Below are 25,093 nucleotides of genomic sequence, written 5' to 3'. Positions count from 1 at the left end.
TGTGTATATGTACTTCCATAAAATCAATTTTTGCTAGATGGACAAGTGTTTCAATTCCTGGTAGTCTTTATTTACTCTATATTGCATATGCATACCATTACTACATTTTGAATTAGAAAAGTTGAACTTTAATAAAAGATGAAGAGAAAACTTCTGAAAAGCTATATTAAATTTTAGAGAGCCAAAAGCTTAGATATATTTCACACGAATAAAACTTACTGGAGAATATATTTATATTTATCTGTATATTTGCATTTAGCTTGGTGCTTTGCAAAACACCTTTCCTAAAGTCTAGATTTAAATTATTATGAAAATGAAGATATTTCATAGACATGGAGTACCTCACTTGTTGATACTAGTTCCTTTGTCAAAGTTAGCTGAGGCTCTTCTGCCGTGGTGGTTGGGTTATTTTTGTTCTTTCATGGCTGCATAGCAGTGTTTTAAAAATTTTCTATTCATTTTATGTTTTTTCAGCTGTCGTGACTGGTTGTCTTGTACCATTCCCCTTGAGTGTATGTGTGTATTTATTATTTTAAACAATAACATTATATGTCCAGATAGGGGTCCCATTAACTTTCTATTTCACTAGAAATTGGCAAAAATTTGCATCCAAGGATTTAGTTTCATAAGTGATATTTTTGTTGTTATTGAGCAGTGGCTGAAGGTTTTTTCCTTTTCACCATATTGTGAATTTGTCACCACTTTGCATGAGACAGCAAGCAAACAGCAATGCTCAGCTTCACACTTCACATTTCTGAGAGGACTTTGTGTAGTCTATAATTAAAGCAAAAAGATAAGAAAACAGATGTAAGCACTTAGATTATGTGATTATAGGCAGAGGCATTTGACTGTCTCAAACTAAAGTTTTTGTAAAACACATGTGAAACTCTTATTTGATTTGAAATATCAAGGAAGAAGGGCTTAAAATTTCCTTGCGGCCTTTCCTAAATAGTGGGTCCCCTATAACAGAATCAAATAAAGCTAATTTGGAAGATTCAGCTAAAATTAATATAAACTTACTGTTTTGTTGGTTTTGTTCTTGTTTCACTGAGCAGTATATTAATCAATCCTGGAAACCACGTCAAGATTCAAGAAGGTACCTTAGGATTCTTCATTGCAAGTGATGCCAAAGAAGTAAAAAGGTAATTAAAATGTTTTTATCTTTGAATAGAAACAAGCATATTTAATTTCAGATTTTTTCTTTACATGTAAATTCTTCACCTAATTTTCATTATCATCTGTTTAAAAATTCGGAGAGGGGATTGAGTTGTTACTCCTGAACCACCTATGTGTGTGTAGTTTTCCTAACTATTGTCCTAAGTACCAAGGAACTGAAATTTGCAGCAGACAAGAAAAGAAATAAAGAGACTGGGTTTTTGAGTCCTCCTAGAAAATGTGAAATATTTTCATTTGTTTTCTTTATACTTATTGTGTCTCAGAGGAATTACTATGAGAGAGGAGAACAAGGATGACACTTCTGTTAGATTCTGGTTTAGAGTTCTTATCTACACAGACTTTAGCAAATTCTTGATGCGAGTTAGCTGCTGTGTTTATTCTGTAATTGCATTAGCAAAATAATATTTATGTTCTTGTCATTTTCCTTTAATGGAGCTGCAAACTCCACAGCCTCATAATAATAAATCAAACTACAAAAGTGCATTATATCCATTGCAGCCAACTTCACAGGCTCAATGTACCTGGGTGTGCTAGATTTGGGGTGAAGGAAAAGGAGTTTTATCAGATTGTGTTGAGGACCAAATGTGTGTAATCTTGTTTGTTAGGATTATAGTATGTTTGGAAGGAACAAAAAAGCAATGTGATAAAATAATTTTTCAAAGAAAAATATTCAGTGTCTCTATAATTAAAAAAGAAAAAAATTAATATTTGCAGCTGAGTTTTTCCTCATTCTTTGTATCTTTGTTATGAGTCATGCAATCAGATTTTTACTGCTGTTCTCCATGAGTTTGGTATTTTAACTAAATCCTATACTTAAAATGATAAAATATTCAAATGATACTCTTCATTAACTTCCAACCTTTTAGGATTAAATACAGTGAAATAATACCTAACAATGCCTACTTGCCCTGCATATTTAAAGAAAGTCAAAACACCAAAACAGTGAAATTGGAGAACTTGACTTCTACTTTTCTTGAAAGAGCTGAGGTAGATGTTGGCTAGGTGAAATGTACAGAGCAGGGCAGCAGTGCTCCTGTCCTGTCACATCTCCAGCACCATCTCTGGAGCCTGTGCATCCTGCACTGCCCCAGGGACTCTGCCTTGCAGCATTCTGTTCCTTTCCTCTCTGCTGCTTTCCTCCACTTGAACATGCAGAACTGTCTGCACATTGCTTTACTGAGCTGCTAGTTTTCTTTCTTTTATAAGGCATTTTACACTCTGCAATGAACTTTTTCTCAGACTAAGTAAAATGGCATAATATTTTAACTGCTAAGATTAGGGAGAAGTTAACTGTTATAAAGGCGTTTAGACAAATTTTTCACATCATTCATCTGCCACGTTTTATTTGATAGTGAACATGAAACAGGATTTCCAGTTCAGTCTGGCTTTTGGCAGAAGGCTATGTTTAGAAATACTCTGCCTCCCTTGCCATGATTCTTAGCTGCTCTGTGCAAAGTAAATGGTTATCAGATGTGTTTCTACTAACAAAGCCAATTATGAAAAGTGTTAATTTCACCCTTTGAGCTATCAATCAGACTCAGAAATATGTTCTAAAATTGAGATCTTTTGGAGGGGAAAAATGATTTTACAATAAAGCATAATTAAACATGTTTTATACCTGAAATGCAAATTAAATTATTCTGGCTTTGTTAATGAAGACATTTCAACCCCCTTAAGCTAGTTATTCATATTTATATATCCCACAATGAGATATAACCTACAATGTTCAATTACTCTTTCTGTTAGAATAATTTTTGCATTTTCAGAAGAATAGTTTCCCATAAGAAGCAATTACACCTACAAACAGTTATGCCTAGGTAAATAGCTTCACATACAATGTTAACTGTTTAAATATAATACAAACTACCTGAATTGCATCTTCATTATTCCTTGTTCATTTACATGTTAGCATGAGTGCCAGAAATCCACATTCTTCAAATCCACTTAATTTACCCCAATTATCTAGAATAATTTTATTACAGCAATAACTTCAGGTATTTGTTCTTTACTTTGGACATGGGATTGAAGGTACCCTTTAGGACAATTATGCTGCAGTGAACTTCAGAAACATGGTTTCTAGCAATGACCAATATGCAGTTCATGTTGTGAAGTTTTTGTGATGGACTATTTGTGGTAGTTGGTTCTTGTTTAATAAAGGGGCTTTACAGCTGGACTGGAGAGAAATTTTAAAAATTTGAGGCAGTTTTCTCTTCCTGGCTTACATCTTGACATTTACTCATGGTTTGAAAAACACTTTCTTCTCATTTCCTTGGAAGTAGTTGATTTTCTTTTTGGTGGAATGTGAATATCTTGAAGACCAGAAAGTTTCTGCAGCAAAGTATACGTGCTCAGAGATGTTTTCCTTTTACATTTTGCATCTTGGAAATACTAAGGCAATTTCACAGCCTGAAAGAGTAATCTTCCTGTGAGTTTCTTAGAGAAATAAAGTGTGCTAGGTTTAGGACTTACATATTGCATTGGTAGCTTCATGTTATATTGATTTTAGAAATGTTAATAGCATTCAGTGGGGTCTCCCTGCAATTTCAATTTGTATTTGAACCAATATGAAGCATTGATGTGGTTCATCTCCTCTATGCTAGACCTGATATCTTTCTCATGATGGGTCACTTAACTACCAGTATAGTTCCACCTGCAGTGGCCATGCTATAATTAATCTAGAAGAAATAGTAGTAATCATCCTGGCTGCAGGGGCAAAGGCTGTGTTTAATCAGAGGCTGTATATAAATATTGGTTTGATTTTGAGTTTTTTTATATTTTGGACTGTAGATAGTTTTGTTTCAGTGGCCTCCTATTTGTTGTAGCAATCTAATGTTCTCATACTGTCAGCAAAATGTATGGGTGTCATCTGAAAATTTGCTGAGGGTGCACTTGATGCCTCTGTCTGATTCATTAATGAAGGTATTAAATAACACTGGTCCCAGTACAGATCCTAGAGAGACATCAGTTGTAACTAGTGCCTGGTGGGACTGTGAGCCATTGATCACTACCCACTGAATTCAACCACTTCCTAATCCACCCATGGAATCCATCACTCCAGCTGGGAGAGAAGGATGTTGAGGGGGACCATGTCAAAGGCTTTACAGAAGTCTGGACAAATGACATCTGTCGTACTTCCCTATCTGCTGATGTGGTCATTCCATCATAACTGGTTGGTCAGGCAGGATTTTCCTTGGTGAAGCTGTGCTCCCTCTCTTGAATGACCTCCCTGTCCTCCATGTCCCTCAGCACAGCCTCTTGGAGGATTTTTACATGATCTTTCAGGCACAGAGGTGAGGCTGACAAGCCAATAGTTCCCAGGGTCATTGTTTCTACCCCTATTTAAGATCAACGTACAGTGTTGATCATACAGTAATGATCAAATGTCCAAGCTGAAAAATTGGCACAGGGTGCTAGACAGTCTTTTAAAAAAACCACCCTGGTAGCTGATGAAAACAAAAAGTCCTTTTTTGTGATTCAGTTCATTAGATGCTCTTTTTTCTAAGATGAACAACAAATAAACTAATACACTGTGGCATAGTTATCATACATTCTTCCAATTACTTTTCAAATAAAAGTGTATTAAAGGAAATACTAATTTGGAGCTTATTGTTGAAATTAATGGTCTTGCAGCAAATATTTCCTACTTTCAATGTCCAAACCTTTGCAAAGATTAAAGTAAATTAGCATTGGCGCATTTCCTTAATTGGTCACTGCAACAAGATGAAATATAGGACTAATTTCATTTATAAGGATTAAGAAATGTGTCAGTTTTTCCATTCTGTCTCTCCAGGGCATATTTTTACTGCAAGGCCTGTCATGATGACATCACAGATCCCAAAAGGATAAAAAAATGTGGCTGCAAACGGCGTAAGTAATATTTCTATCCCTCCCTTCCTCTCCTTTTCATGAACTGTTCAGCCCTGAAGAATACCTGTACATGCATTTACATGTTTTACACAGTTGTACAGAAAGGCTAAGAAATAAATGCACAGCAACGTAGTAAGTGCTATTTGAGTTTCAGAAGTCCATATGTTTTTGTTACATTTCACACCACTCACACCTGTGTCTTCATTAAAAAGTAAATTAAAGACCAATGCTAACAAAAACTGAAGAACTAAGTCAAGCTAAATTTAACTGTGGAAATTTCTGAGTTAAGAATTAGCCAACAGTGAAGTTTTTCTCTCATTCATAACATACAGATTGTGCAAGAGAAGAAACTAGGGAATTATATTTTATCATATAGCTATTGAAATTTTTTTTTCTTTTTAAATAAATGAGCAGTTTTAGTGGAGGAAAGGGTTGTCTGGAGGAAATTAAATATTAGCACCTCTTACATATATATGCTTTTAGCTGTAATGCTAATATTAAGTTTAGTTAGGTTCTAAACTGTTTGGACAGTTTTTAATGAAGAAATGAGTGTTTGAATGGAGATGAGACTTTGCATCTGAATTTCTATAAATATGTAGCAATCAGCATTTTACCCATATATGCTTTGAAAGGACCTTTTTCAGGAGCTATCACAACCGCACTTTGACTAAAGATGTGCTTGACCCATGCATATTTGTAATACCAATAGCAAAATTATTTAGGAATCAATTTCTCATTTAATATATAATTATTTATGTGCATTCCATGGCATTCTGCCATGACAAACATAGTTCAGTTTAAAAGTATTGATTAAGTAAATTGAGAGATCTCAGAAGGGCTTGATCATGCCTATTTTACCATTACTTTTAAAAGGGGAAAAGCTCTCTTATTTATAGCTTCAGTCTGCTATAAAAAAAGCTCTCTTATGTAAAGCTTCAGTTATCAGTGCACTGTTATAGAGGATGGAAGAAAGCCTAGGCTGAACATTCTCTGCCTTTTGGAGTACCTGAAATGGATGAAGTCTTGAAGATCATTTTCAAAAGAAAAAAAATTTTCACTGGAGATTTTAAAAAAAACTCCTGTCCTCCAAAACACCACGAGTGTGCAACAATAGTATGATAGGGAGAAAGCGGCTGGAACTGACAGAAAATGGTATTTATCTTCCCAGTAGCCACAAGGAGAGCAAAGCACATGGAAAGCATGCCTGATGTGGAAGGAATGTATGCATTGCCTAACATATTGGAAAAAAATTGTTCAAGAACAGTTTATCCATGTGAGAATGTGACCTTTGAACTGCTGCCAAAGCCAATGAGTCTGCTGAGTAAGTTCTGGTAAAGCCAGTTACAGATGCCTCAGGGTGCCTGTGACTCTCATGAAATCTTTTTTCAAAATTACTCAACAGTTAAAGAGAAATATGTTACCTGCTTAATTTTATCTGGTTCTGTCAGGAAAAAAAAAAAAAAAAACAAAACCAAAAAAACTATTTTATTTCTATTTTCTTCTGTACTCCTCCTTCACATGGTGTATGCTTTTTAAACATGTCCCGCTTAAAAATTTAATAAATCCCAAAGATCTCTCAGTTTAACATGAGACCTACACATTTCATAGAAGATAGGAATCAGGAACTCACATTATAAAGGTTAAGAGCCCTTTATTTTTATACAGTAATGAGAATCAAGGTAACCTTCTCAGTACTTTGAAACTTGGGAGGAAACAGGGTATGACCCAGCCGACACAATGGATACTAGCAGCAGTAAAGCCTTGGAGAGGCAAGAGTAACAATTTGCGTAAGTAGCAGTTGGAAGGGTTACAAATGGCATGGTCACACATATGAGTGCAATAAATGAAAGTTTGTTGGGCAGATGAGCAAACAAACGGAGTTAGGGAGGCAGAAGGAGGAGGTGGCTCTCAGAGCTGGTGCAGTGAGCACTGAGCACTAATGAGGGAAGGAATCCTCTGAGTCAGGTGAAGAATAATGATCAGTGAGAATGACATCTTAAATTTCCCTTTCATTGTCTCCCCTCTCCTCAGTCTGCCCTCTCTCCTGCTGTTTCTTAGACACACAAGGGGTCACAGATACCACAATAGCAGGCAGCCTGTGGAAGAGCTGAGAAGAGCTTTCAATGAGGAGCATGCTCACAAGTATTATAAATAAGGCAATTGCTTTTCTTTTAAAGAGCTGTCAGAAAAATTAATGAAATGAAAAAATTCAATAGTAATTAGTGATTTTTGTTTCTCAAATTTTGTTGGCAATTTTGAAATCCCTTTTATGGGACCTGCTTTTTGTGTTTGGGTTTGTTTTTAAGGTAAGTCTTTAGTGCAGAATGTTATTCTCATAAAATGTTTTAGCTTTCAAATCACTAATCACTTTTGAAAAGACTTAGATATGTTATCCATGTGCAAATGATGCAAATCATTGGTCTTAAAATGCAATTCTAACCAAAGCAAAGCATAAATTGAGAAAACTTTCTCCCTGTTGGGTTAGAAAACTATCAACTATTATGTCAACATGTAATACATCACTAGGCCAATTTGATTTTTGACACTGCATGCACATGCATCTATATAGTTCTATATGACAAATACATGCTTTAATGAGCGAGTAGCATGGTAATTAGAGGCAGCTAAATGTGGAAAATATGTAAGATGAAAGGAAAGGTTGTATATAAAAATATTGACACATTCAGGTGAATTAGATGTGAAAGAAATGGAAAACTTAATTATGGTGGCTCTAATTCATGCAGTTTCCCATAATACTTAATTCACATTCTTGAATAATGCATCTGAGGTTGCACTTCAGTTTAGACACTTTCTGAATATTAGCTTGGGGTATTGTTGGGGTCTAAACGTGAGTCTGACCTACATAGCCATTTGTCCAAACTCGTTAGGCCTAATATTAATAATTCAGGGCAGATCAGTACATTTCTACAAGGCCAAGGATAATTCATGTAATCCTGCTTTTCTTTTGCAGTTTCTTTGCCATCCCTTTCTCCTTACCCATCCCACTCCCTGAATAACACATAAATGCTGATGGCATATTGTCCAAAGAAATACTTGTGTGGAAATTTTATTCACAGAATGTTAATTTTTTTTATGTTTTCAATCTCTTTCCTATTCCACTTAACTGTAGTTTTTGCAGCAAGAGGCCAAATATATGTATATATTTGTATAAAATGCTGCCACGTTGGGATGAAATCTCTAAACTGGATGACCTGTTCCTCCTGTTTCTTTCATTTTGTACAACAGCTATGGTCTAATTCTCTATATATTTTTTCCAGTGACAGTGCTTGCTGTGAACAGTGGGGGTTGAACCCCAGAGGGGATAAATCATGTGTACATTGATGTGTTTGAAGGAATTTCTTGTAATCTATGACAATTGACAAACTTTTGATTTATTTTTCCTCTTGCTGCCTTGGAACACGGCCCCTACTATATTTTAACTGCACACTGATAGTGATCTATTGTGAGTAAAAATGGGTTCCCTGTAGCCCAGAGTGCGGTCCAACCTGTCTTTCTCTAGCAGAGAGTATTTTTGTTCAGTATTTTGGTTCTTTTCTTTATTTATGTTGCATGTAGCAGTGACGTCATACCCACAAGTTTCTCATTGTTCCCACCAATGGAGATTAGGGTGACGTTGAAGAAAATACAGCAGTTTTCCCTTCTTCCACCTATTTGCCCTTTTTTTCTACAAGCTTATTTTTATCCCTAAATGAAAATTAGATCTTGGCAATAGTATTTCCTTGAAATTATTCTAGGGGTATCTCATGAATTTTTAGGGATATTGGTTAGGCTGGGGTAATTGCCACTATAGCACTCTTTGCTGTGTTAAATACAATTCATCTGTCAGGTCCCTGTTTAGGTTTTCAGTACTTTGTCCTTTCCATTGCACAGCTGACACAAAGAGTAGCACAGCACTTTTACTGTCCTTACCTAACTTTTTTCTCCCCAATGACAGAAAAAAGTGTTATGGGAGAAAGCCAGACAATTAATTAAAAGTGTGATTTTTTAATGTATAAACCCAGAGATACCTTCAACAGGAAACAAGCTGCAGTGATTATTTTCCTGAGCTTGCTGGTTTTGACACTACTTACATAAGTAGACACACACTGACTTTCCAGGGCCTTAGCTGTAAAGTTTTACAGTATTATTATATCTAGAATATGAGCTTTATGGACCACTTCATGTCAATCCAGGTCATACCACTTGAAAGTGTGCAGGATCTTTGAAGGCTCTCATCAGCCACTTTGTGTGTACACTCATGGTAAATAGAGCATTTGGGACATGGAAAGAATTTGCTCTTAGAAATACAAGTGCTGCAAAGAAATGCACTGGTTATAGGGCAGTGTTGGGATTATATGGACTTGTTCTTTCAAAGAGCAAGGGGGATCCCATAGCTGCAGTGCAGCGTTGCTGTGCCAGATTGAGGCTGTAACTTTACTGTGTAGCTGCAGCTATTCTAAATAAAGGAGGCCTCAACGTGCAACTTCAACATTTTACCAGATATTCTGAATTTATTGTGTGGAAACACCTCAGGTCTTAATCAGGATTGAGATATTTTCCCCCTCTCATCTATACACACTGTAGGATCTTGCAAAGAATGAAGGAATAATTTATGCTCTTGATAAAGAAGGCTCTGGCCTTCTTGAAATTATGGTGGCCTGCATCGTCATTATTTGCTATTTATTTTATTGTGGAGCCTGCAAACTACACTGAAGGATTGAGATCCTGTTGTGGAAGAATACATTCAAGGATAGAACAAAAATTTCTTCAAACATCTATTTTTAGCCAATAGAATGACACGGCAAAAAGATGTAGCAGCAGGAAAAAGCAGATTGTGAAACTGGTCAGCGTGATAAGAACCAGCAGTAAAACAAATAAATTCTATAGGTGAAATGGTGAATCCTATTGACTTTGAGGCAAAATACTAGAAGTAATCTGGATTTATCTGAAGCAATGTATTTATTTAAAATATGTTCTTATGTTGAGACCTTTGTGAACTAAAGAAATTCATTTAAATTGTAATAAATAAGTAAAGGAGTTCTTCATGCTGTGAAAGAACTAGAAAAAAAAAAAAGGTCATGTAGTTTTGGTTTTTTCCATTTCCCCAATAGCTTAAGTTTGTTTAGAAAAGTAGTTTGCTTTGAGAGTGCACTGGCTGAGAGTCTTCTGTAAGGTAATGAAGGAAAGGTCATGATCAGATTTGAAAATTAAAATGAATTGGTCTATAAATGTGCTATTACATCAAAACTTGAGTCATTCTTATATCTACTAAAATAGGGCAAGATGTCCACTCAGATCTCCTGCTGTTTTTTCAGTTTTGACATAGAGCAGCACTTTGTGAATTGGAGCAAACAAGTAACCAGTTGTCATTGATGGCAAAAACTGCAAGAGAGTGAGCAAGCTCACTTGCTAGTCTTGACGTTGACTTGTAAAAATTAAATAATGGAGAGATAGATTTTCCTGTTGTGTTAAGGTGAATAAATTCTCACCAACAGGTTAAGGTACTGCTGTATTTTTCAGGAAACTGAAACTGTGCTGGGGGAAATCCTGTCTGTGTGTCAGTCTCATGATGCTAAGCAGCATTGCTGGCAGGCGATCACTCCAGCCTGGTCGCCTTTAATGCTGATGATTTTTCACTCACAGTTTGGATCATGAGAACTTGACGAATTGAAATAACAGTGTGCATTTCAATTCTGAAGTGTCTTGGGACCTTTTTGTACCTTTTTGTACCATTGGGGGATCAGGAAGGCTCCCACTCCTGCTCCTGAGCAGCTGCTGCCCGGGAGAGATCCGCTAGATGTCCTCGGAGCTCCACCCTGGCTGCGCTGAGGAGCAGCCCCAGCGCAGGGGGCACAGCCCGGGGCTTGCGAAAAATCAGGAGAGAAGAAGGAATACTTTGTTCTGCTTTCTTTAAAGAAAGAAAAAAAAAAAAAAAAAGAAAAAAAAGAGAAAAAGATAAAGGAGCTGTTCCTTGACATTTTAGGTAGAGAATAATCTGCAGTTTCCTTTGCTTATTTTTGCAGCTGGAAATATTTCCCATTACTGTTCGTGAACTCTAAGTAACACTTCAGATCCAGACAATCTACACATTTTAACTGTACTTTTTGACTTTTTGAGATCAGAAGTAAGGTCTTGTGAGAAGCTTAGACATCTGGGGAGCTATTCTTTCTTTTATAGAAAGGAAGGCTACTACCTTCTGAGAAAAATTGCATCTGGAAGTTTCTACAAGTATTTATTTACTTTCTAAGCAATTGAAAGAAACTTTGCTCTCCTTTTGCTCTTAATGAGTAGTTCATATGTGCCTTGTTTTGTAAATTATTTAGGCAGTCTTAACTTAGTGTCCGTAAAAGCTTCCCCTGATATTTTTACTGATTAGTTTTACAAATGTTATGTGATTGTCATCATATAAAATACAAGGATCTGTCCTTTTTTTCCCTATTTATTATACAATTGAAAATAGGAAAGTAGTCTCCTTAATTTCCCAACTTTTGTTTTCACCAGTATCAAATTACAATTCTATTCAACATTTATAACACATCTAGGAATAGAAATAAGTTGATTCTTACACAGGTCCTACAGGTGTCAGATAAATTTAACACACACACATAGAGGCTGTTCTTAAGGTCCCCCTGTCTCTCTGATGATTCCCATTTTCTGTTAATGTTTATGGAAGTTTTATAGAAAATGGTATGTGTGTGGCTGAACCATTTAAAATCATTTCTGTGCTGTCTTTGACCTTGTCACTAGTCATCCCTACTAATAATGTGTGTTTTGTTTTATTTGAAATAAGTATTGTATTTGGTGTGAATGTAACTGACTGTATAAAAGGAATGAAGAGTAACAGCATGTTTTCTTTCCAAAAGTTATTGCTCTGATATGCAGTTGCTTATATACTTGTTAAAATCCTTGTGGCAAGTCCTTTCTGCTGCTTATATTTCCAGGTCCAGGCCTGTTTCCTGCATGATAATGATGTGAAATATTCAAATGATGCATGATCTCCAGAACAACTGACAATAATTGTTAAAAACAGTCCCTGAAGGGTATTGCTTTTGAGAAACGCCATCATGTCCTTCCCCTATTGAAGAGAAGGCCTTAAATTTCCAACTTTATTGGTTTAATTCTGATTAAAATGGTACAAAAAGTTTTCCTTCCTAGCCTTCTTTGCCCTTAAGGATGATTTCTTTTTAATTTCCATAAATTTGTCCTATCCTGTTATTGACTGTTGACAAGATATGGCCAGAAGTAAATGAAAACCAGGGACTGTTACTAACCAATGACGTAGCAGTTGGGAATTTCTGAGCAGTGTTTTGCTACAGCATTTGATTAGAAAAAGTCCTTCAAAACAGCTATAATTACAGCAAAATGGGCCTGCTTTTTTAACCTCACCTACTGTCAATGTGTTGCACAAATACCCTTTATTTTTCTTTAATTTCCTTAAAAAATAAGAAAGTAGGCATACTGGGAAGACTGTTACACTTTTGGTAACCTATTTCACTTTTCTTTTACTGTCCAACTTTTCAACTTTAAAGAATGTGTTGGGAAGAGTTAGAGGGAAAACACGGGAATATGCTGTTTTGAATTTTCTGTGTAGTTTGAATGTGTATGCATCAAAAGCTGCAGTGGAAACCTTCTTACTAAAAGCCAAGCTCTGAGGAATGATGTACTATGCAATGAACAAGCCTGATGCTGCATGATGAATTTCTGAACAGCTGTAAGATAACTCTACTAGGATGCTAAAAGAACATGGCATCTGTCATGTGAGCAAAGTTTTAGAGGAATGGGGTCGCTGCTGAAGAGATCACTCATTCATCTCCCTCAATGCCTGTTTTCCACAATCATAATGTTACCCTTGCTTGACAAGTATACTGTATGGCAAGCCATCAAGGCCTTAGAACAGGACTTGACCCATCTGAGTGATTTCAATCCCTCTTTCCTGGTGACTGTGGGATTAAGAAACTGGAAAAAAAAATTCTTTTAAATTTAATGTCATTACCATAAAGCAAAAAAGACATCCTAAACTGAAGATACAGGCCAGAGAAACATTACCTTTTTTCTGCATTTGCTTTTAAGGTTCTGTTTTTGCCTGTCAGTGTTGTTTTGTTTTTAGTATAATTGAGTCAGTTCAATCTAAACCATTACCAAAAGTTGGTTCAGTGCAGCATGTGAAACAATCTAAATGGCCTTTGGATTCCTTGAGACGTAAACATGCCTGATTCTGATAACATGCAAGATTCCAGGATGGTAATTATACATGAATTTATAAAATAGGATGCTCTATATTTCTAGAAATACATAACAAGGACATTCAGTTGACTGAAAGATAAAGATGTTCTGTCTGACCTGGCACTTGTTTTGGAACTAACACCTAATTCTAAATTCAGTTATTTTGTTCTTGATTGACTTTTGAATCCAGAGCAGAAGCCATGCCAATGATTGGCTCAGCATGTTTCAGTGGACCAATGCTCTGTGTGCTTTTGGTGATGCCTTATTTGTGAACTGAACTTAATGTTGAGCATATTTACCATTTTTAGTTTTGTCTCCTATATGGGCAAATTTTGGTATTCTGTCAATAGTTAATTTGAATTCCTGAAGATAAAATGTAAGCAAAATTAATTTTTTGGAGAATTTTATTAATATCTTGTAACTCTTTAATAATGTATAATTAATTGCAGTAAAGGTGGTCCTTGGCACAGTTTAATACTGAAAAATTATTATAATATATTTAAGAATAAATATATTTATATATATGTGTGTATGTATAATGCATATGTGTGTATGAGTGTGTGTATGTAAGAAAGCATTTGTATGTGTGTTTCTGTGTGTGTATACATACATACATATATTTATATATGAAGAAATCTCTGATTTTTACAGGAAACAGGATAGGCTAAAATACCTAATGGACTAGTGACTTTTGTTTTCATTTTAATCCAGTGGTATTAATTGTGCCAAGGGAAAAGCATATTCCTATTATTCTGTGCTTTTACTGTGTTCTATTTTGATCCAAACACTTGACTGTAAACAGTAATTTTTCCCCATGACTGCGGTCACCCTCTAAGACTGAGCAGAAATAAAGAGCAATTAATCTTTTGCCCGACTTTTAATGTACAGCCAAAGTGTTATCAATAATCTCATTGCATTTTTTTTTCCTGGGTCAAGACTGTTAACATTAACTAAGGCCTGTATTGAATCCCTTAAATTACCTTCCAGCTGCCTTGTTATATCTATAACCTTGCCATTAACCTGCTGCTCTTCCTCTCCTCCCATCCAACACATGGTTATAGCCAAGATGTCCATCTACAAGAGAATGAGACTGGCATGTTGTTTTGGTTGCGGACGCTCTGAGCGTGACTGCTCTTGCATGTCAGGCAGTGTACATAGTAACATGGACACCCTTGAGAGAGCCTTCCCACTTTCTTCTGTCTCTGTTAATGATTGCTCCACCAGTTTACGTGCCTGTAAGTTTTAACACCAACACATGCTGTTCCATGTTTGTGGTGTCTGTGGTATCATCCCTGTCTTGTGTCGTGCATTGTAGTTCTGTGAGTTTTTACTGGGCTGATGCTTTTTCAAAAAATCAACCCCAAATTTGATCACAGCTCTGTATTTATATTTCTGTTTTTATTTTTAATGCAAAAAAATGTAAATCATTATTTTGCTTTATGTGCTCTTTATGAAGCATCCTCTTGCAATAGCCTTCAGGACCTTAGTAGTGCAGTATGGTGACACCTTTTCTCTTTAATTCATACAATGCAAATTGTCATTAATTAAGCAATAAGTGCTTTGGTGGAGGACCAGACCTTTGTCTAAATCTGTGACTGGTGCCAAGTGGGTACCTTTAATAATACTGGCACTAGAGCATCATACAATGGGCAGTGAATAAATATACAGGATACAATATAGTAGATGGAATTCTATTCTATGTTGCTACTTTTGCCTTTAGTTTTGTTTGTAACTCTTCATTCTCAGTAAAGCAAGATCTTCCATCTAATACAGAAGCCACAGAGATGTTCGTACTTTTTGTAAAATCGGTTGTTCTTTTTGTAGCGCCTTTTTAGAAAAACTAGGCTGGTGCAAATCCCTGGTACAAATGTTTTGAAATTAAATGTAGAGTCTGTTCCATAGGACAGTAACATTCTGGAATGTGCCCTGAAAGCTCTTTTGAAAGATCAGAGTTCAGAGGGAGAAGACAGAACCTAGAACAATTCTGCATGGCGATTAATTATTCAGACAAGCTGTAGGGATTCCAAAGCTTGGATTATCAGTGTGATGTCATCAACTGAAGAAGATTGTTAAATGGTTTTTTGTGTGTTTGTTTGTTTCATTTTCTTGTCCTCTTTAGTCATTCTTAACAGGCAAAACTATGTCTTGGGACAGGAGCTGTTTTCCTTTCCCTACCCAAATGGCAAAGGAAAGCTATAAACTTATTCAGCTACAGCTATGAGAATAGATTGGAGTTTTGGTCAGGAAGCATGTCCATTTTCCAAGGCAAGTCATTTTGGACAAAAGTGCCTTCTGCTATGAAGACTAATGTAGATTTTAGATTATGCACCTGGTTGTCTTTTGGTACCATATTGCAGTATGTAGCCCAAGTGGTGAATGATTTTGCTTTAACTATTTTGACTTACGAACTATTTTTCCAGTCACATATAAAAAAATTCTATACTTGTTACATTTCTTTTGTCTGAAGACCATATTAATTAAAAATATTCTCATAGGATTTCTTGGAGATTTTACCAAAAATCATCTCTCTCTGTGTATAAGCACTCTGAACATCCTAGCAATCTACTTGCTTGCAACTCATGTATCACCATAAGGTGGATGGTTCCTAGTTTTAAGTCTTGTTGTAAATCACAGGACTTAAAACTAGGATAAACACAGTTTTATCCTTTAATGAGAATTTTATCAGGGTAAAATGTAGTAAAGCATACTTTGTTAAGAAAAGCAAACAAGAAACCTTGTTTACAGGTTACCTGTACAGTTTTTTGTACACTGTATCAGCCTCAGTAACACTGTGCCTAGTAGAGTTTGTAGGGTACAGACTGGTACAGAGAGTTTGTGGCTGGGCCCTGGCACTGGTGTTAACAGCAACCAGATTAGGATAAATTAATATGTCCCCTGCAAGTGGGTAAAATTTCTGCCATTAGCACTGTTTGGCAAGGAAAGAAAAACTAATTTGTAGGTTTACCATGGCTTTCAAGTCCACTTAAGACTCTACAGAGGCAGATAAAGTAAACATTTTTGATTGTGTTGCCTGCTGAGCCAAAACCCTCCACAATAATGGTATTATTTCCAACAAAAGCCAGAGCTTTTTGGGAAACATGTTAGAGCTATGTTATATTTTGAAGGATAAGTGATATTGACAGCTTTGAGGATTTTTAGCATCCTATCCTTCATGGGCCTTTTCCCCCCTTCATCACTCCTTCAAATCAAAAGAGATCTCAGTCTTCCTCTTGTGAGGCGAGTCACCTTTGACTGTTAATAATAAGTACGAAAATCAATACCAATTCACATGCTTTGCAAAGCAGCATAAGCCTTTCTTTTCCAATTAAAATATATATATGCACGCAACGTTGCACTGGCAGGGCTTCAATAGAAATCAGTGTGTTTTCTTTGCAGCGCACAGGGGTCGGACGATGCCCATCTTGACAGAGCTAGTTAGCTCAGAGAATGGTGGGGAGAGTCAGCTTTTCATTAAATATGAGCAGATGTGAAATGTAGAGTGTTTGACAATTAGAAATGGCAGCAGCAGGGCCCCAGAATCAAAGTGAGGTCAGATTGGTGGATCAGATTACCTCTCTTACATTCTTTAGTTGTTCTGAAAATCATTTTAAATTAGTGTCAGTGGAGCCATGATGGGTTTTGCCCTTTGTCTTTTATGCTACGACTGTATTGTTTCCCCAGACACTCATTAAAGGTCATTATACTATTACAGGGCTTGCTTTGGTTGTGGTGCCCCAGTTGAGTTGGTCTGCTTCCACAATTGCTTAATGTACTTCTTTCTTTCCTTTTTTTTTTTTTTTAACTTTTGATTATAAAAGCAGGCTTTTTTTCCAAGGTAAATAAAATCACAGACCATTGTATGGAGCTTCTTGAAACAATGTGTAGGTTTTGTAAGAATTAGTGCTGTTTCTAAAAATCGGATGTTGAGTAGAAGATGTCAGTTTACATATTCAGTGGCGTACACAGGATTTAATCTTCTAATTGCATAATCTGCAGAGAAAGTAACACTTGCAGTGTATTTTCCACTGTGAATGAGTGTCTTTGTTATTATATTGTTTCTACTTTCAGCAAATGAAAATTGGTATTATGATTAGGTATAATTACATTAAAAGACCTTTGGAATTTATAGGCTGTTTTCTGGAAAAATATACTGATAGTTTTTCTAAATGTAAGGAAAGAGAATTTTAAGTTTTTTTTTTTTTTGTATCTACATTTTTACAGGTTTAGCTGTATTTGGTAGATTGCTACCTGAATAGCAAATGAGCAAATGGTCCAAATACTTCTTGCATTGGAGACTCAAGTCAGAGTGAAGAGAAGCACTTAGCCACTGAAAAACCTGGGGTGGTTTATGCATTGAAATTATGTTATTAGCAAGTGTGATGTTTCTACTTAGGTCTGTGCCAAGTCTTGGGGGGTGCCATTCAAATGATTAATTGATACAGACAGAATCTTAACCTGAACCATTTATTTTCTGTGTTTCTCCATCACCATATGGCTGTGCTTCTCAGGAACATGAAAAGTTCATGGTCCTAAAGGAAACCTTTCCTAAAGTCGTTGCTGCACCCACTACCATGGGAAACTAAATTTTCAAGGATATTCTTGATATTAGGCCCAGACATATCTAATTGAACTTGTAAGAAAATGTGCTTTGGCATGTTCCGGTAGTTCTGAGAAGCTTTATGGGAAGACTTTTGCTTTGGTGAATATAAAGGATATCTGGAGACAAAAGAAAATAATAGTTATTGCTACATTTTGAATTTAGGGTTTAATCCAGACTTTTAGATATCTTGCCTAGAAAGACCATGCTAAGAAAAGTTGGAAAAAGTGTAACTTTTGAAAGAAGCAAAGCATGTATCTACCTCTGTGCCAGACCAAGTTTAAAGCCATATATTCCATATAATCTTCTAGTGTCAGCATATGTTTTATTCTGTACAAACAAGTTAGCTGCTGAATCTTTCTCAAAGGACCAAAAATCACATTCTGCAAGGTTAGGTGAACATTTTGGGTACCAAGGTTGGTAAACTACTGAAACTATAACTGGTGATGGGACGGACCTTAGCAAGTTAGGCCAAGAAAAGTTCCAGCTTCTTCATTGACCTGTTACTTCAGACCCTGCCTGTGTGTCTTTACAACTGAAAAAGCCAAATTCTATACTGAGAGTTGAAATTATGTAGAACTCACTGATTTATCCAGGGAGATGGATGTATAACAGATATTGGTCAGTGTATCTAAAACACATCAGTTGTATAAATATGCTTGGGCTTTTCTAAATGGGTTGACAATTATTAAGTCCCAGGTTCTTGAAATACTGGCTGAAAAGCCAGCATATTCTATTTCTCCTAGAATGTGAGAGAGCATCCTCTCATTTCTACAGAGGATGTGTCCTCTGCTTTTCTAACCTATCACTTCTCTAGTCCTGCTGTAGTAGCCAAGAGAAGACAAGCAGCTGCCATGCATGAGCTGAGGTGCAGGAAGGACAGGTATGTGACCTCTCAGGAGACAACTTTCAGTGCTAGAATTTTCTGTTCACCCTTTAGAAACAATGGGTTTCCTTTCATAGGATGTATGTACCACCTTGTGGTAGCTAGAGACTATGAGATGCTCATCCAGCTATGAATATCATCATGTTTACATTGCATTTATAATGCTCTGATAATGACAGGGTGGGGTAGTACCACTGCTCTCTCCCTCTACACACATTTTCTGAGCTGTGAGACTTCTGCTGTGGCCACAGGAGGGAAGTGGGTCTGTTTGCTTGGAAATCTTACTTTTGCATATGCTACATAAATCCTTTGTCTTTTATACAACCTACTCACCTCTGTGTGGTCACACTGTCTCATCTTTGTCCTGCACAAAAATCCAATAATATACTTTTAATGTTTTGAGGAAGAAGAAGAGATTGAGGGAATAAGTAGGCAACTGGGTCTTGGAAATAAAAATTGGGAAAGACAGATGCTCTCAAGACTTTCTGAATTGCAGAAAGTCCTAAACAAATGATTATAAACAGATTGTTGTGGTTTTTACAGCTTACTTCTATGGAATGACCCCATCTCTGTGTACTGGACAATTGTTGTATGGGCTAACTATTTATTTTTTTTTGTGAGATTAATGAAAACGGAACATTAGAATGAGACATAGAGCCAGATAAATTCTTGGTAATTCAAAGGCAGAGAGAATATAAATAATAACCCCAAGAAAGGAACTGTGTGTGAAATACCAATTTATGTAAAACCAGTTCCAGATATTGTCCTTTTTAGGGTGACAGATTTTTACTTCAGTTAGATTGGTTTCCATGCATTCAGTGTTGTATTCCTGATGTTTCTTCTAAATACTTTTACAAGACTATGTTTTCCCTTTCAAAATAATGAAAATAATGTAAAAATGGGTACCTGTGTTTATTTTAGTTGCCAGTTTGTAAGAAAGAACATTATTTTAGACAACTCAGTTAAGATACAAGTCCAGTACCACTGAAAAAGAAATCAAGCATATGCATCTTAACAGTTGTTACTGGGGCATGAGGGGAATCACCTTCCTTAGCCATCTTCTGAGAATGAGCCACTGTTGAGAAAGCTGGTATTGCTGAAACTGGACAGTAGGGTTTTAAAGCCCATAAAACCAGACAAAGATGGATTCAGATGTTTCCACTAAAGAAGATGGGATGAATTGACTCAATAAATGCAATCACAGTTTTAACTAACATTCAAGAAACTGCCTGCTGGAGCAGTGGTTTCACTGAGCCAACCCTTTGTGTGCCTTTCTTGCCCTCCTGATGTCCAGCCCTCCTCAAGGAGGTGATCCCCTCCTTGATCCAACTGTACTTTGCTCTGTATTGGTAATAGTGAAACAGTGATCAGAATGGGCTGGTAAATGGCCTCATGAGTCTCCAAGAATCTACTCCATCACTTTCTTCACGTATATGAGTGCACTGTGACTTCTGTATTTCCTCTTCAAACACTGAAGAGACAGCATTAATTGCAAAAGGGGAAAAGTGACAGGAAACAATAGGGATTATGCAATAGGTGACTTCAACTGTGTAGTTATGCTCTAAGACAAAAAATGAATCCTTTATTGTTCTATATTTTAATAGAATCTGAGTGCTTCTAAATTATTTAAGCTTCTTTTGGGCATAGTATGAGCATATAGGTGAATACTGAGAGGTAGAAATGTTATAGTAGGAAAAAAACCCCAGAACCCTCCAAACTAAGCTGTTTTCAGAAGGTAAAATGGTATAAATGAGACAACCTGGCTCATTGCTAGATTATATAAATAATGATGCATGCGCTGTTCCAGGTGATTTTTGTGATGCAGCATATACCCCTATGCTGATGAGAGTAAGCTCTGCCCAGTTTGTGATGTGTGTAACAAGGAGATGAACTCTCACATCATCATGGGTTGGAGGCACTGCTAAGTTTAGCATTGAAACCTTTGAAAAATTGGGATAGTGGGGGAAGGAAAGATCAAAAAGTCTGCTTTTAATTTCTTTAGGCCTTTATGTTGAGTAGCGATTCTTGCCAGGGTCACAGGAAGGGGCTGGTGAGTGCCTTGCTTTTATGGGTACAAGCTAGGAAAGATGCTGTCTGCATCCTGTGGAGTGAATTTAGCAGAGGGCCTTATGCAAGGTGACATGGAAATTATGTTTGCATTTTTAGTTCCTGAGTGTGGCTGGTTGTCACGAAACTCACCATGACAGTTTCTTACCACCAGGCAGCAGATTCTTCCTGTTACCTCCTTGGTGTGGGACAGATGCTGGCCAGTTAGGTCTCCTTCTCTGCTGCTTTCCAGCTATTTCAAGCGACAGATGCCAGAGCTGGCTCGGTTTCAGCTTGAGCATTTCTGTCATAGCCCTGCCTTGAGCCCAAATTCTGACCTTTACTATATGAAGTAAAGTATTTATGAACAAGCAGTGGCTTGATCCAGAGCAGGCTTAGAGCAAATGTCAAGTGTCAAGTCAGTCTCCTGCCTCCTTATACCACCTGCATTAGGAACCTGGATTAGACCCTAGACTACAGCATTGACTGCCTTAGGCTTTATGGGTCTGGAGAGACATAACTTATTAACAAAGAGTTATTAAATTTTTATCAGTTTTATAACGCAATGTAAATGCCTTCTATGAATCTACATTGTATTCATTATCATTTAAAACGTTAATTAAGTCAAAGTTGCATTTAATTTGCTTCTAAATGTGCCTTTGGGAGGAAGCTTTTTAAAACAGCTGTAGAATTGAGAAGCTCATTGATGCTGGGAAGTTGTTAGTACCATTTTTCAGGATAGGTCCCCCAAATTGATTGCCATTTTGACTCTTAGCGAGTTTGTGTGGATATTATTGGGCAAGGTCTCAAATTAATACTGAAACAACAACGGCAGAAAACTATCAGCTCATGCTAATCCCAGAGACACTTTGATACGTAATTCATGTTCTTTTCCAATTACTTCAAAACTAAAAAAATTGCTATGTAAATCCTGTACATGTCATACTCTTGTTATAATTTATTTTATTTTTCCTTATTCTTTGTCTCCTTTTATAATTCAAGGAAAAAGCATGTTCACCAATTTGGAATATTTCTCCTCAGATTGAGAGAAAAATAAATCCTCTGGCTTATATCTTACACATTTTATGTAATCTGAAGGTATTGTAGTAAATATAAGGAGGGGGTCATTGAAGTATATAACAGACCAAAATATTGTTTCAACATATAAAGTGGAATGCAGTTTAGTATAAAATCCCCTAGAATGAAAGCCCTTGCTTTATGCATGGCAGTGTTTTTTCTTTTGATGCATTTTCATATAAAAACAGGAGAAATATGGAAAATATCAAATATAGTGGATCCATCATCTGATTATTCCATGGGACCCCTAGCATATTAAATATGTGCATGCCTTTATTCAGGTTTGCGTTGACATTAGTAGTCACTAATATGAGTTCCATACTTCTAGAACTAGAAGCAGCGGCAGCCAACTTATTTCTTTCCTAGCCTAGGAAAATCTATTGAATTAGAAGAGGAGATCTTCATATTTTATCAAGATCAGTGTGGGTCCAGCAGAGTGGATCAGCCCCCAGTCTGAAAGTCAGAAGCAACTTAAAAGACAATTTTTCTGGGTCTTTGTGTTTTCTACTGAGTACCTAGAACCTTCTGAGGTATTTGTGTATGGCAGAAAACACAACTTCATGAATTATTTATGTTCTGCATGAAAAGAAGAGATTGTTGTCATATAACTCCATATGAGGTTCTTGAAGTGCCACAAGACAAGTGCCCATGCTGTACTGATGCTTTGATTGGGGTTATAGTAGACAGGAGGGTGTTGGACAGAACATATGAGGAAAAGTTTTAATTTATTTTTAAGAAATCATAAATACATTTATTTCAGTATGTAAATTTTTAACTATGTTGATAATATACTTTATAATAAAGTTCAGTCATTCCTTCACTGTTTGAGACTATTCACCAAATTCGTTTAGCATTTTTTATAATATATTTATAATATTTTAATATAGCTTTCCTTATGATACTTTTCTTAATATTGAATGCTGTAATTCTGTGATTCACTTATTACCAAAGATTTTAGGAAGCATAATGTGTGCTATCTCACACAGACATGCTTCACTGATACTGATCAGGTCTTGTTAGCACAGTACAATTATTCTCAAAAGGAAGGGTGGAGAAAGCATTATTAATGTGTAAGATGTGTCTGGTGTTATCTGGTCAAACACTCCTGTGTGCATTTTAGTTTGACTGGAAATTTTACCTAGGCAAAAATGGGAAACAAAAGTGCTGCAAGGCAAAGATCCCAATCCTGACTGTGCCACTGACTTACTACGTCACTATAGTTCTTCCCTTCAGAAAATGAAAATACTGTATTCTCAATCTATTATACTATATTACATTTTGTGCTGAGAAGTGCTTTGAGATCTACATTTTGAAGTCCTAAATATAAGTCTAAATGTTTTTTTGACATAGGTGTTCCCCTTCAGAGGCCAATTTTCAGATTTTCTGATCTTTGCTTAAGAATGTAGATGTACAGCAAAAACAAGAGAAGAATGAAATGGAGTACAAGACAGAAAGAAGGTGTGGGGAAATTACCATAACTGCCTTAGGGCTGTCTAATTTAGAGAGGTTTAGAAAGGGTATACTGTATGAGAGGGCAGGGGAAACTTGAGTTTATCTGCATCAGCAGAGAAGTATCTCTGCTGCCATATTTTTAAAATAATCTGAAGTTTTCAGCTGCTTCTGAACTTTAATTGGAATGCAGACCTTGTTTACTTAGAGGAACTGCTGAAGGAAAACCAAAAATTCATTATAGCATCTTTGATCTTTGTCAAGCAATTTCCTTTGTTCGTTCTTGCATAGAAGATTTTGCTTGCACTACGCATGTTCCTTTCTCTATTCCCATGTTCCTGACATTATCTTCACTCTCACTCCATGGTACTGTATGTTCCCTGACACAGCTAGTCTGGCAATATGGAGATAGATTTTACATCACCCTATGCTATGAAGGAAGACTGGCAGCAGGAGATGGAGGCTCTGTTTTTGAGCAAACTCTTGTCAGGTGTGCATCTAACAATGGACATATTTTAGTCCAAGATTAGCCCTGCTTCTGTCATACTTAGATGATCCCATGTGGGATTGGTCATTAAGTAAAACTAGCAGCTTGACACATGGACAGTAATTTGTAAGTCAAGATAAATATTTGCCTAGCTAGTAAAGTTTTATTGGCTGATATGACAAAGATTCTTCTTGAAGAGAATAAAAACAATTGCAAGTTCTGAGCCTAATGTAGAGATGATGCTTATCCCTGTTCCATGAGCAATATGTGGTGAATCCATAGGTGCAAAATGATAGCATATTTCATTAGCAGGCATTTGTCCAAAGATTATTTTTTTCCTTGTATTCATGCTTTAGCTCTATTAGAATAATTCCTGATCTACCAGAAGATGCAAGGACTGCCAGGTTCTCTGTGATCAGTCAATCACAAGATGGGCGGCAGCAAGGGAGTGATACAGTATTTATTTAGAATTGCAGGGTATGAAAATGACAATAATTCACACGACGAGACAGCAGAAGGATGAGAAAAAGTGAGATGCACTGCTGAATAGAACAGGGTGTACTTTTCTGGCTTGTACTACATACTGTCCTTTCCAACATATGGGACATGTGTCCCAAATATTCAGATAATGTACTAATATTTCTCATCAATAATGGACTCGTAACAATTCTTGTATCTTGTCTCATTTTTGACAAGAAACAATGCTTTTTACTTGGTTCTGAACAAAACCAATAAGCTTTCCAATGAGTAAAACATAGTTTGCAAACTCTTGGATATTAATAATTGCTTTTGGTGTTCCACAGAAGAAAGTATTTACCCTGTTGTTTGGGGTTGCACATTTTGAGTTCTACTTATGTTAAATTTTAATTTTTGACAAATTATGTTTTGTGAAAATTGAGACATGAAAGTGTAATTTTTGTTTCATTTTATGAACAAAATTCAGCAGAGAATTAAATCTGTTTTCATTTCAATCAATTTTCTTTTTTTTTTTTTAGAAAGATCTAATTTTTTCAATAGTTCTTAAAAGATGGATTTTTTTTTTCCACCAAAACTTGTGTTCTACAGGAAAGTTACTCAAGGAAAAACAAATAAATAGATAAATACATGTGAATATATATGAAGAATTTATTTAAATATGTTTTGATTTTTTTGTGTTCGAGAGTCTCCTTGCCCTGAGTAACAAGATATACCTTACTTATTTCTTCATTCAGACATAGGAGAAAAATGAGAAGACAGTAGGGCTGGGACAGATGTCAGTCTCAGCAGAGATCTTGTAATGGTAATC

The 25,093-nt window shown here is 36.2% G+C and overlaps 1 protein-coding gene across 10 annotated transcripts in view; it reads left to right on the top strand.

The window, feature by feature from the left end:
- The window catches only part of KCNMA1 (potassium calcium-activated channel subfamily M alpha 1), a 413,353-nt gene that overhangs the window by 302,931 nt on the left and 85,329 nt on the right, over window positions 1–25,093 (top strand). For all 10 annotated transcript variants that reach the window (XM_059477360.1, XM_059477359.1, XM_059477354.1 and 7 more), the window contains exons 17-18: window positions 1,056–1,142; window positions 4,967–5,043. In XM_059477360.1, the coding sequence (XP_059333343.1) occupies window positions 1,056–1,142; window positions 4,967–5,043 (164 nt within the window). The remainder of the gene's footprint in view (window positions 1–1,055; window positions 1,143–4,966; window positions 5,044–25,093) is intronic.

This window comes from Ammospiza nelsoni, chromosome 8, assembly GCF_027579445.1.
Source record: "Ammospiza nelsoni isolate bAmmNel1 chromosome 8, bAmmNel1.pri, whole genome shotgun sequence".
NCBI lineage: Eukaryota > Metazoa > Chordata > Aves > Passeriformes > Passerellidae > Ammospiza > Ammospiza nelsoni.
The sequence above is the reverse complement of the archived record's forward strand: the minus strand, read 5'-3'. Positions and strand labels throughout refer to the sequence as shown.